The sequence below is a fragment of the Bos taurus genome, chromosome 13, assembly GCF_002263795.3.
Source record: "Bos taurus isolate L1 Dominette 01449 registration number 42190680 breed Hereford chromosome 13, ARS-UCD2.0, whole genome shotgun sequence".
Lineage (NCBI taxonomy): Eukaryota > Metazoa > Chordata > Mammalia > Artiodactyla > Bovidae > Bos > Bos taurus.
The window spans coordinates 2,358,716-2,371,721 of NC_037340.1; the positions used below are offsets into that span (position 1 = coordinate 2,358,716).

The 13,006-nt window shown below is 46.2% G+C and overlaps 1 protein-coding gene across 16 annotated transcripts in view; it reads left to right on the forward strand.

Annotated features, from left to right (window-relative positions):
• Window positions 1–13,006, forward strand: part of PLCB4 (phospholipase C beta 4) — a 482,400-nt gene that overhangs the window by 337,611 nt on the left and 131,783 nt on the right. For 14 of the 16 annotated variants that reach the window (XM_025000312.2, XM_059892392.1, XM_025000311.2 and 11 more), the window contains 2 exons: window positions 7,951–8,030; window positions 10,655–10,708. In XM_025000312.2, the coding sequence (XP_024856080.1) occupies window positions 7,951–8,030; window positions 10,655–10,708 (134 nt within the window). Of the gene's footprint in view, window positions 1–6,535; window positions 7,491–7,950; window positions 8,031–10,654; window positions 10,709–13,006 lie in introns of those variants that run through there. The other 2 variants (XM_025000320.2, XM_025000317.2) reach the window with 2 other exon arrangements.

A 13,006-nucleotide genomic window follows, 5' to 3' on the forward strand; every position in this document is an offset into this window, starting at 1 on the left:
GGGAAGTCCCTCTCATTTTCTTTTTGAATGTTGCTGCTCTGTGCCTTTTGAGCCATTAAAAAGCATCGTGTATTGCTTATAGTATGTTGTTCATTCAGAAAGCACAAGTAAACACGAGCATAAATTTATTCTGAATGTATATATGTATGTGTGACTTAGACTGGGTCTGTGAAATAGGCTGATAACAAGACAAATTAACAGGAGAAAAGGCATATAAATTAATTAAGTTTTCATTTTGTGTGCACAGGGGCATCACAGAAAGAAGTGAAGCCCCAAAGAGCAGTGAAATTTTAGAGTTCATATAGCATGTTAACAGGGGGTGGAGAGGGGGCAAGGGGCAGATGGTTTTTAGGGAAGATAAATGGGTCCTGAGGAGGACAGACAGGAGGTGTGGCAGTCCTGGATGATTTCTGTTTGGGTGTGGTGTCAACTTTTCATCTTCTGAAAGAGAAGATTAGTGTTGCTTCTGGGGAGAGTATTTATGACAATCCAGTTCTGTTGTGAGGCTCTGCTTTTAGGCAGATAAGGATTTCAGGAAAATTCAGCTCAAAATAATTCTTATGCCAAAATGGCATATTTTGGGGTATCATATCCTGATTCTCTCAACAGTATATTTATCGGAGTATGTAATGAGATGTGGTTATTTAGGACAAGATTCTGTAGGTCCAATAGAACATTGTTACAAGATATCAGACTGTCATGGGTAGAGTCAGGCGTGTGTGTGTCTGTGTGTGCTCAGTCATGTCCAACTCTTTGTGACCCCATGGACTGTAGCCCATCAGGCTCCTCTGTCCATGGAGTTTTCCAGGAAACAATACTGGAGTGGGTTGCCATTTCCTCCTCTAGGGGATCCTCCCAACCCAAGGATTGAACCTGCATCTCTTTAGCCTCGTGTATTGGCAGGCGGATTCTTTAACACAGATCCACCTGGGAAGCTCCAGAGTTACACTTAAGTGATGGAAAAATGGTGTCTTAGGAATGATAGTGAACAGAAACCCATTTGGAATGGGAATGTGACACTTTAGCTTCTGGGTGACGACCAAGAATAGCACAGTGTCCCCTCCTTCCTTGTGACTATTTAGAGGTTCTTTTCGACCTAGTGTGGTCAAGATAACCAGCCAGGCTGACAGACTGTTTTGACTATCTGTGAGTGCCTAAACTGATTTTGACTAGGAAAGTATAAATATTATGCAGGCCCATCCGTACAAAGAAGAGCAGATAGAAAGGTTTGTTTTGTGGAAGACTCAGACTCTGTCAAGGGGAAAAAGGCTCTCGTTGTTCTTTTTTTCACCCCTTAATGTTCCCTTTGGAGAAGGCAATGGCACCCCACTCCAGTACTCTTGCCTGGAAAATCCCATGGACAGAGGAGCCTGGTAGGCTGCAGTCCATGGGGTCGCTAAGAGTCGGACACGACTGAGCGACTTCACTTTCACTTTTCACTTCCATGCATTGGAGAAGGAAATGGCAACCCACTCTGGTGTTCTTGCCTGGAGACTCCCAGGGACGGGGGAGCCTGGTGGGCTGCCGTCTATGGGGTCGCACAGAGTCAGACACGACTGCAGCGACTTCACTTTCACTTTTCACTTCCATGCATTGGAGAAGGAAATGGCAGCCCACTCCAGTGTTCTTGCCTGGAGAATCCCAGGGACAGCGGAGCCTGGTGGGCTGCCGTCTCTGGGGTCGCACAGAGTCGGACACGACTGAAGCGACTTAGCAGCAGCAGCAGCAGTGTTCCCTTGGATTTGAAACTTTAATAAGTATTATTGACTTTCAAAGGGCTTTGAAATCATTAATGGGGTTTTCCATCTGCTGATTTTTTTTTCCCCAAAACCCACATTGGTGTTTGGACCCCTATTTCAATAGTTTGCTATTGTGTGCTTTGCATAGGCTCCTTAATTTAACCTTTCATCCTGAGTTTTATCAACTGACTTTGTCTAGGACTGCCAGCGTAGCTCCTTTATTATGCATGCAATTCTTTTCTGTCTCTGTTACCTTTGAGGCAGCAGTTAAGGTGACTTTCAGTTTTCTTTGCCTGGTTTTTATTGTCACCACTGTCATTGTCTGCCTGTGGGCCTTCTGTCCCATGCCGGGAGGGAGTTTTCAGCACTGACACCGGTCTTTTGCCAGCGTAGCACTCAATTCCTTTTACCTATCCTTATTTCTCTCCTTATTAGAACCAGGAGAAAATAGTTGACATGAAGAGAAAAGTTGTTTTATTTTTTCCTTTTTAACATGATGTGGAAATTGGTCTATGGTGTACAAACATTGGTAGATCTGCTGTTTAATTTTAGAATGGTTTTAGCATCCCAGATAAGCGCAATTCAAAAGGTAGAATCTTGCCTAAATCACCAGCGTCTTCACTCTCCTGCTTTTACCCCTGTGCTGTGCTTAGTTGCTCAATCCTGTCCGACTCTTTGCAACCCCATGGACTGTAGTCCGCCAGGCTCCTCTGTCCATGGGGTTATCCAGGCAAGAATACTGGAGTGGGTTGCCATCCCCTCCTCCAGGGGATCTTCCCAACCTAGTGATTGAACCCAGGTCTCCCGCATTACAGGTGGGTTCTTTACCATCTGAGCCACCAGGGAAGCTTTTACCCCTGGGGTTTTCTAATTCCTGAACCAGGCTCTGCCTCAGTCCTGGGTCGAATACTCCAGGGTGCAAGACTTTAAGAACATGAGCGTTGTTTCCCAGCCCAAGGGGCAGATTTCATAAATGGTGCCTGATGGTTTGCATTGTAACAATTCTCAGGTGAGTCTGACACTGCTGGTCCCGGGACTACACCTTACAGAGCAAGTCTCAGTTAACTTGTGAGTTTAAGATGCCTCCACCATCTCCACTGTAGCCTTCTCTTTGAAAGCAAACACTGTATGATTAGAGAGGATGCTCCTGCAGCTTACCTTTTGAGAAAATTGCATAGCACATTTAGAGAGTGTCACAGGGTCTGCTGGTTTTTGCATTGAAATTTGCTACCTTGACTAAAAACCAAAAAGGATCACTGCAGATGGTGACTGCAGCCATGAAATTAAAAGAAGCTTGCTCCTTGGAAGAAAAGCTTTGACAAATCTAGACAGTGTATTAAAGGCAGAAAAATCACTTTACTGACAAAGTCCTTAGAGTCAAAGCCATGGTTTTTCCAATGGTCATGTATGGATGTGAGAGTTGGACCATAAAGAAGGCTGAGCACCAAAGAATGGATGCTTTCGAACTGTGGTGCTGGAGAAGACTCTTAAGAGTCCCTTGGACAGCAAGGAGATCAAACCAGGCAATCCTAAAAGAAACCAACTCTGAATATTCATTGGAAGGACTAGTGCTGAGGTTGAAGCTCTAATACTTTGACCACCTGATGCAAAGAACTGATTTACTGAAAAAGACTCTGATGCTGGGAAAGACTGAGGGCAAGAGGAGAAGGAGACAACAGAGGATGTGATGGTCAGATGACATCACTGACTCAATAGACATGAGTTTGAACAAGCTCAGGGAGATAGTGAAGGACAGGGAAGCCTGGTGTGCTGCAGATTATGGAGTCACAAAGCATCGGACATGACTTACCACTGAACAACAAAAATAAGAAGAATGCTTCTGGAACAAAATCTAGAAATAAGATTGAGTTGAAGGAAAACAGCTCTACTTGAAGTGATGCTGACTGGAGGGACCAGTTATTTTAGGAGGACTACATGTATAGAGAAAGCCTAGAAGCTCAGACAGCAAAGTGTTGTCAGCTCTCAGGATGAGTAATGGGATTTGGAGTGGTCTTTACTCTTTGCTTTCTTTTTTTTGCATTTTTATACACAGAGCATTTAAATATCATTTTCATACCTTACAAAATTGCCAAATGTTTTTAAAGGAGAAAAAGCAAGATACATGCTCTGTAAATTCATGTATCTTTTGGTTTAGGTCTGTTACGTCTATGTCTCTATACATTTGGGGAGTTTTTTATTTGTTTTTTGTTTTTTTTTCCTCTGTAGAGAGTATTTTTTCATTAAATTTTTTATGTTTTTGCTTTTATACAATTTTAGAGGTTACTTTCCATTTACAGTTATTCCAGAATAGCAGCTGTACTCTCCACGTTGTGCAGTATGTCCTTGAACCTCTCGTGCCTGCAGTCCCTGCCGCCCGCTCCCCCAGCCCTCCACCTCTCCCCCTGCCCACTGGCAGTCACCAGCCTGTTCTCTGTGTCTCTGAGTTGGTTTCTTTTTTTGTTATTCTCTACATTTGGTTTTTAATGGGAAAGAGATTATTTTGTCTATGAGAGTCCTAGTGTTTAAGGGTGAGCCCAGACATTTGCTTGGAAAATGGACACTGTGGGGCCTGCATAACGAAGATAAGTGTGAAAGGTCCCAGAGAGACAGTGAGGGGCGGAAAGTCCCCAGGGTCCGTTCAGGGGCAGCTCCTGCTCTGCCCACCTTCCCCCTCCCCAAGCATCCAGCACTGGCCCCCGAGAGTCTCTCAAAGGATCCTTCCTTAGAAGGCCTGAAATAAGCTTTACGTTAATTTAGACAGAATTGGAAGAGCTGGAAAGTGAGAGAACAAGGGCCTTTACAGCCTCCGAGGAGGTGCAGAAGATTGCGCATCGTAGCTGAATGGATTCTGTGGGCTTGTTCTCCTGCGTCCAGGCTGCGTGTGCCCACTCAGGACTGCCGACCCAAGGGAAGACACCCAGAGTAGAAGGCATCACACCCTGAGCCACCATGGAGCCCGTGTGTGAGCTCAGTGCGTGTCGGGGAATAATCCTTCTAGAAATATGCAGCCCAAGGCTTTAAGATACGCCTTGTGGGGTGTTAGGTAGACTATTTACATATATGCTTATTTTCAGCAGTTCAGAAAACCATATCTAAATCGGCTTTTTTTTTTTTGCTTCTGTTAATCTGGAAACATTCAAAGAAGTTGATATGCATTTATCTCATTTCTAACTTTACAACTAAATTCTAAGGTTCTACTGACACCTGCTGGCATTTCCTCTGTTTTATGTTTTAATAAGAACAAAACCAAAAAGCAAAACATTTAGCATATTTCCCACAGTGTTTTGGCCTTATTATGCCAAGTGTACATTAAGATAACAGACAGAAGGGAAGGTTGATGGATCTTTTCACGTCATGGAAGGAGATATGTGGATGACCCCTGAGGACAAAGTTCCCAGACACACGAAGGGCAGACAACCAAGTTCTGATTGCCTCTGCCCTGCACTGGCCACTGTGTGACCTTGGACAAGGCTGTGGACCTCACATTTAGTATCGAAAAGAGGAGAAACTGAAGCTTCCTCCCTGTGCTTGTGGGGACCGGGGGCATTTCTACTAAGTAAAGCGTGAGCCACGTCACAGGTGTGATGACCTCAAAGGTCACTCGCAAGGACTGTTCCATCACAATAAATAAGCAAATTTGTTACCACATTGTATTTTCAAAAAATGGATGAATGTCACTGAAGCCTCCTCAAAGTCCAGTCTCTCTGTTGTTTGTTTTTAGAAACAACTGAATCAGAATGATCTGAAAGAACCAATGAACAGTGTCAGAAATGGTCCACTTTTTTGCCCTCAGGAAACCATGGACTTTGTTTTGTGTTTTGGAACATGTAACAAAGACTTCGGTGCTTCCCAGTTCATGCCAACCAAATTATCTGTGCTTTTTCTGTCTTTTCTTGGGAAACTGTGGGCCTGCGGCTTGTTAGGCCAATCACAGGATACTTGATCATCCCCAGGGAGTCAGAGTCCCATATTTATCCTGACAGAGGAAGCAAGGTCTGATGAGGAAAATAATTGAGGCATTTCTTTAATGCTGCTATTTCATTTCTTCCTCCTCCCTCAGAATTCTGACTTCATCATCATGCTTGCTGAGGCTTTCGATGCGATTTAGAGTCATCAGAATTTCCTTTCCTTTGTGAAAGGAAATTTTCCTCATCTCTCCCAAGTCCTCCTCCAGAAGTCTGTTAGGTTTGACTGGGGCTCAAAGAGGAAAGCACAAAAATTCTCCTATAGACTCATATCCGTTAGGGTGGCACCTCTCAAAACACAACAAAAGCAGAAAATAGCGAATTTGGTAAGGCTGTGGAGAAACTGGAACCCTCGTGCATTGTTAGGGAGACTGTAAAATGATGTAGCTGCTGTGGAAAATAATATGGCAGCCTCTCAAAAACGTAAAAGCAACATTACCATACAATCCAGCAATTCCACTTCTGAGCATATGTCCAAAAGAATCAAAAGCAGAAACTTAAGGTGACACCTGTACGCCCATGTTCACAGCAGCATGAGTCTTAGCGATGACACGAGGATCCACTGGTAGATGAACAGATAAACCAAGTGTGGTCTACACGTGCAATGCAATATTATTCAGCCTTAAAAAGAAAGGAAATTCTGACACCGGCTACAACACAGAGAAGCCTTGAGGAGGACATTAACCTAACTGAGATAAGCCAGTCACAAAAGACAAATACTGCATGATTCCACTTAGATGAGGTACCTTAAGTACTTAAAGTCAGAAAGCAGAAAGGAGAGTGGTTGCCAGGGGTTGGGGGCGGGGGGGAGGGAAATGGGAAGTGGTTGTTTAAGTGGTTCTGTTTAACTGAGCCAGATTTCAGTTCTGCAAGATGAAACGTGTTCTAGAGATGGCTGGAGGTACTGGTTGTGCAAAAATTTGTCTTTTACTTAATACTACTAACTGATCACTTAAAAAAGGTTATGATGGTAAATTTCACATTGTATGTATTATATCACAATTAAAATTAAAACCACACAGACATATAGAACTCAGTCATCACCTCTGGCCCTTGCAAGTGACTTAATCCCTTTGACCATGTTCAACCTGGTAATACTATGCAGTTCTATCCAATGGAACCTTCAGTGATGACAGAAATGTTGTTTATTTGCACTGTCTGATATGGTACACCCATTGGGTTTTGAGTGTGATGAGTGCAGAAGATGCTGAATTTTATTTTTATTCAGCTGAAATTTAATTAATTAATTTCGTTAATTTTTATTCAGTTTAATTTAGCCACATGCAGCAAGTGGCTGCCGTGTCGGACAGGGCAGGTAGACTCTACATCTACATGACTGTTTCAAAACACTTTCACTCCTCAGCACAGAGCTACAGCAGTCAGACTGTAAACCTAAGAAGGTAAAGGCTGGCTTATGTGTGGGCCCCAGTTCTGTTTGAACCCCCAGTATTATGAATTTGCTACAGAGCGTTTTGCCAAGAGTGTGATTATTTTAGAAGCCTGGTGTGGCATCACTGGCATCTGTTATTGGGCCCACGAGCAGAGTTGGCCTTAATTCGCAGGCCAGCCTTTTCTAGTCAAATGCCCTTGGGAAACCTAAATTCCTTCACTGCCGCACCCGGGCTTCTTCACTCGTCCCTGTAAATCCTTGGAGTGATGTTGTAAACTAACGCTCAAGTCCAAGGCCTTCTACAGAAACTGTGCAAGCACATTGCTGTTTCTTCTGGGTATCCTGCCAGTCAGTGCCGGCTTTACTTTTTGAGGCTTTCCTGGAAAACACAGACAGGTAAGAGAGGTGACAAATTCTTACACTGAAATAGAATCCCACAATAAAATGGATGAACCCTAATACATTCCTCCTCTAACACAAGAGTAATTACACATGTCACTATGTACTGTATAATGCTGCTTTAGAAATAGTAAAGATTGCTGGCAGCTGAAGGGACTTACATTTCAGCAGGCTGCAAACAGAAGACTTAACCAGCCAGCCAGTGGGCAGCATTCCTTCATGACAGCCCAGTGTTTAATGACTGTGTGTGCCGCATTTATCTTCATGGAATGAGTGAAAGCTGTTTATTGAAGCACAAAATATTGAGCGTTTGATGCGAATGGGTGTGTGGCAGGAAGGAGATAAAGAAAAGCATATATTATTCTTCCACTAAATGGATATGGGCTGTCTAATAAGGACCTCCCGGTTTAGCTCCGGTGGATTTGCTCACTGGGAACACTTTCTCTTTCTTTTTCAGCAATGGGTCGAAGGCCTGAGATCCATCATTCACAACTTCAGGGCCAACAACGTCAGCCCGATGACGTGCCTCAAGAAGCAGTGAGTTTTGTTTGCATGACCCTTTGCGCTTGGCGTTTACCAAGCGAATGCAGACTAGATGAAGGCTGCGTACACGCACCGGGCAGCACCTGCCTTGCCTTCCCCGCTGAGCTCCTGACTTTGGAGAAGTCTTTGACCAGTACACACTGGTACCCTTCCTGCCACCTGGCAGGCCTGTGTGATGCCCACAGCCCAAAATTTATTTGAGGGGAATGGTTGGTGGCAGGAAGGTACTGGAACTCCACCTCCTCAGTGTCCCCTGGGTTGTGGGCCTGGGCTTTTGTGTCCCCAGGCTGCCGATAGTAGCTTTGTGTGCCTGGTGCCATAGCTGGGGGCTGGGTGCAGCTCAAGCCTCTACTGCATGAGACTGAGGGATGGGGAGTACCGCTCCATTCGGCAGAAGCACCCACCACTCTGGAGGGAGAGGAGCACTGACCCCAGGGACTGTTTCACAAGCAGTCAGGGATCCAAAGGTACTTCTGAACTTCAAAAGGCAGGCCTTCCTTCCCCCAGCTCGCTGTATCCAAAATTCAGAGGGGCGCCAGGTGGTAGCTTTTAACCCTATCAAGTTATTCTTTATGGGTGACGTGAAAGTTACTCAAGTAGAAACCCTAGCCAAAGCCCCAGTCCGCCTGTTTGAGAAGCAGTGATCCGGGGCCCGGGGCAGGCGGCGGGTGGTGCGGGGAGAGCCTGCACCGAGCAAGCTGCACGCATCTCTTAGCCGGGCCCGGCCAGCACCCAGGGTGGGACTCCTTGGCTTCTGGGTGATGGAAGGAGAGCTCTGCCCCCCAGGCCTTCCGTGTCTTGCTCTGGTTCCTTTGGCGGCGCTCTGGGAGCATGGGCTATGCTGTAATCCCCGGCGTTAGCCACTTCGTTGCCCGAGGACTTTGGGAAAGTTCTTACCTTGTGCCTCACTGTCCTCATCTGTGCATCAAGGTGGTGACACCGCTCGTAAGAGTCCTCGCAGAGCAAATGAGGCCATGCAAAGCCGGTGCCTGGCCCCTCACTCCCCCTAACTCAGAATTACTTATTTTGATTCTGATGTCCTCATTCCAGTGTTTCCCTGTTGTTTTAGAAGAGGGGAGTTGTTCAGTCGTGTATTTTCCTGTTTTTGTGCAGCTGCTTCTCCTTTCCCTCTGCAGTTGCTCTGGCATGATTTCTTAAAAATAAAGAGCAACCCAGCAGATATTTTGAGGTCATGGAATCCCGAAGGGTCTCAGACTTCTGGCATGCCCTCTTAGGCCTGGGGGAGCCAATTCCTTGTGTCCAGATGCCAGATCTCAGCTGCCCTCATGGGTGTCCCACCCAGACTGCTTTTCATTGCTGGTGTTCACCCATCCACCAGCTGCTGGAGGGTGAGGTCACTCAGGACTCACGTCTGCCTGCTTCTCCAGAGGACCACCCTCTGCCTACAGAGGATCACCAGTAGATCATTACCTCCCAGAGTATCCCAGGGGCCCAGCTCCAGGACCCCTGCCCATATCAAAATCCACAGCGTCCCTTAAGGTTGACCCTTCATGTCCCTGGTTTAGGAGGGCTGACCCCACACTCGCCCCTTCTTCAGAAAGGAAGCCCACAGCCAATGACAGGCTGAGACAGGATATCAGAGCCTGCCCCCTTGCCGCCAGGCCTGGCGCAGATCACACTTCAGAGGTCCCAGTGGCCTCGGGACGAAGCCCGGCTGAGAGCACAGCTTGATGTGACTGTCCCTCCCTGTCTGCCCACTGCCTTACTCCTGTGGTCCTGAAACCAGCCCCTTAAAGGTAGCCATTTGTGCTTCGAGGAACACTGACTTAAGACAGAAGCTTTACCAACTCCTCATGTTCTGCAGATTGTTAGATTATTTACAAGAATGGTGAGAATGGGATCCGTAGCTAAGAACAGCCCTGGCACCAAAGGATAGGTGTTCCAGGCCCCCCTGAGTCCTGAAAACCTGGGAAAAGCACAGCATTTCTCACCATCAGTTTGAGTTGATGAACTTCTCTGACAGGGACAAGTTAAGGATTCAGATTCCTTCATGGAGATGGTGTCCACCCATCCGTCAGTTGCATGAGGAGTAGGTCACAGAGGGCTCGCGCCTGCCTGCTTCTCCTTTTGCACTTCCCTGCTCCCTGGGGTGGCAGAGGGGTGAGGGCCGGGGGCGTCCCCACTGACTTCAGACAAGCCTGCTGCTGTCACCATGCCCTAGCCTTTCTTAACCCCTTAGTAAATTATTAAACAGCAGCAGTCAAGGACAAGAACAGTCACCAAACAAGTGCCAATAATTTGCTGTGTTCAATGCAAACACCCAATTTCCTAATTCGTCTAGGATTACCAGATAAAATATGGGACTCTCGGTGAAATTTAAATAAGTAACAAATAATGTTTTAGTTATCCTAAGCAATATTTGGAACATACCTATAGTTAAAAAAAAGTATTATTTATCTGAAGTTCGAATTTAACTGAGAGTTATATTTTTATTAGCTAAATCTGACAAACAGTAACTTTATCTCATGGTGTGCGATTGTCTCTGGTTTTCTGAATAAATAGTCTTTGTTTGAGGGAACTTTCTTTTCAAGTTTTTAACCAGATGGAAGCTATTCCTCCCAAGAAACATTAAAACAGTTGTTACTGTTGTTTTCCAGCTGGATGAAATTGGCATTTATGACCAACACAAATGGGAAAATTCCAGTTAGGAGGTAAGTCAGTTATTCCCAAGTGCTCGGCACAGCCTGGGTCGGCCCTCATGATACCAGTCCACAGAGAAAGGCCCCCATGAGGACTTGTTAATTGCTTTAGTTACAGGTATTTCTGGAATCTTAGTTTGAATTACATTATCAGATGCTGTGTTTACTTCGTAAAAATCACTTATGGATGTAAAGTCGCATTTTTCCTCAGAATGCATAGCAATAAGCCTGATAAAGAACTTCTGAAAATGAAGGAGTGTTTTTTTTAATTTTCAGAAAAGTGGGTTTTGGGGATTTAAGTAGCTTCCCTGGTGTCTCAGATGATGAAGCAGCTGCCTGCAATGCAGGAGACCCAGAGTCAGTCCCTGGATTGGAGAAGATCCCCTGGAGAAGAAAATGGCAACCGACTCCAGTATTCTTACCTGGGAAATTCTGTGGACAGAGGGGCCTGGGGGGCTACAGTCTGTGGGGTCACAAAAGAGTGGAACACAACTGAGCAACCAACAATTTCAACTTTCTTCCATCTTTCACCTACTTACCCCAAACAACCGTTGCTAAAATTAGAGAAGTTTCTTTTCTGTTCTGTACCTACAGTAGGGGGGTAGGGATGTGTCTTAGGAGGTGCGATGCCTCTGGACATTGCCGCTCATCCTGGGTTCCGTCGGCCCTCTGTGCCCAGGGCCAGGGGGCACCACTGAGTCTGGGTGTGTTGTCACTGCCACCACACCCCCTTCAGGATTGGCGCTTCCCCTTCACCCTGCCCAAAGTAGCAGTGACGGGGGAAAGAGGCGGTACAGCCTGGTGGAGCCAGGAGTGAAGAGCCAATGAGCCGGAAACGGCCTCCGAGCTATGCTTCAGCCTCAAGCCAACATGCCTCACCCTCTGAGGGCCCCACTCTGCTCCGCTGCTCCTAGCGTTAGGACTGTTCCTGACCTGTGGGTCCATTGGAAGTCCATGCAGTGGGAGTGATGGGGGTTGTTCACCCAGCTCCCCAGTGTTTTTTTGGCTGGTGTTTGTGGTAAGCACTCCATGGTAATTGCCAAAGCTGGGCTGGGCCCTGGGGCGTTTGCTGCCCATCAGAAGCCAGGAGTGTATTCAGAGTCCTGAACCTGAACTCAGCATGAGCTCCCGGACCCCAACCCGCTCTTCAAGAATTCTCCAGGCTCGCGTTCAAGTTGAGCTCTTGCCCAACACTTTAGCAAAGAAGCCAACCAGCAAATAGCCACAGGCAGAACCCAGGCTACCAGGTGGAGCCTGTCTTGGAATGGCTGTAACCATCAGGATGAGGGCCACAGGTCGCCCATTGCATGGCATTTGGGGGAGAGCCTTGGAGCAGCTGCACACTGGCCGTTTCTGCCTCTCCTTTCCCCCCTTCTCTGCTAGCCTCGAAGCTTCCATTCTGCATTCCCCCAAGGGCATCTCCCTCAGCATCCTTTCACATTTAATAGAACTATCCTAGAGATCATCATTTTCCTTAATTCTGTGGATGACAGCAGTCATGAACGAGGGTATCCACGTGACACAGCTGAGGTATCAGTGAGGAAACACAGGGCATGCATGTTGTAAAGAAGACCAGGCAGTAATCTTTTTATTTCACCTTTTATTGAGGGCTTCCAGAGTTATCCAGAGTTATCACGGAGAAGGCAGTGGCACCCCACTCTAGTACTCTTGCCTGGAAAATCCCATGGACAGAGGAGCCTGGTGGGCTGCTGTCTATGGGGTCGCATAGAGTCGGACACGACTGAGCAACTTCACTTTCACTTTTCACTTTTCATGCATTGGAGAAGGAAATGGCAACCCACTCCAGTGTTCTTGCCTGGAGAATCCCAGGGAGGGAGGAGCCTGCCGTCTATGGGGTCGCACAGAGTCGGACATGACTGAAGCGCCTTAGCAGCAGCAGCAGCAGCAGCAGCAGCAGAGTTGTCAACTTCATGCATCTGTTGTGGTCTTTACGAACCTATATGTAGGATTCTGTTTTTTATTTAATAACTTACAAGCAAGTCAGTTTTGCATTTACTTTAGAAGTTTTTTAAAAAAGTCCTGCTAGGGACTTCCCTGGTAGTCCAGTGGTTAAAGCTTCACATCTTTGAATTGCAAGGGCTGCAGGTTCAATCCCTGGTTAAGGAGGTACGATCCCACATGCCTAGTGGCCAAAAAAACAAACAAAACATAAAACAGAGACAATATTGTAACAAATTCAATAAAAACTTTTAAGAAATGGTCCACCTCAAAAAAAAAAAATCTTAAAAAGCCATGCTACCACCTTGATCAGTGTTTGTTGACAAAGACACTTTACACTCATCCTTGTCT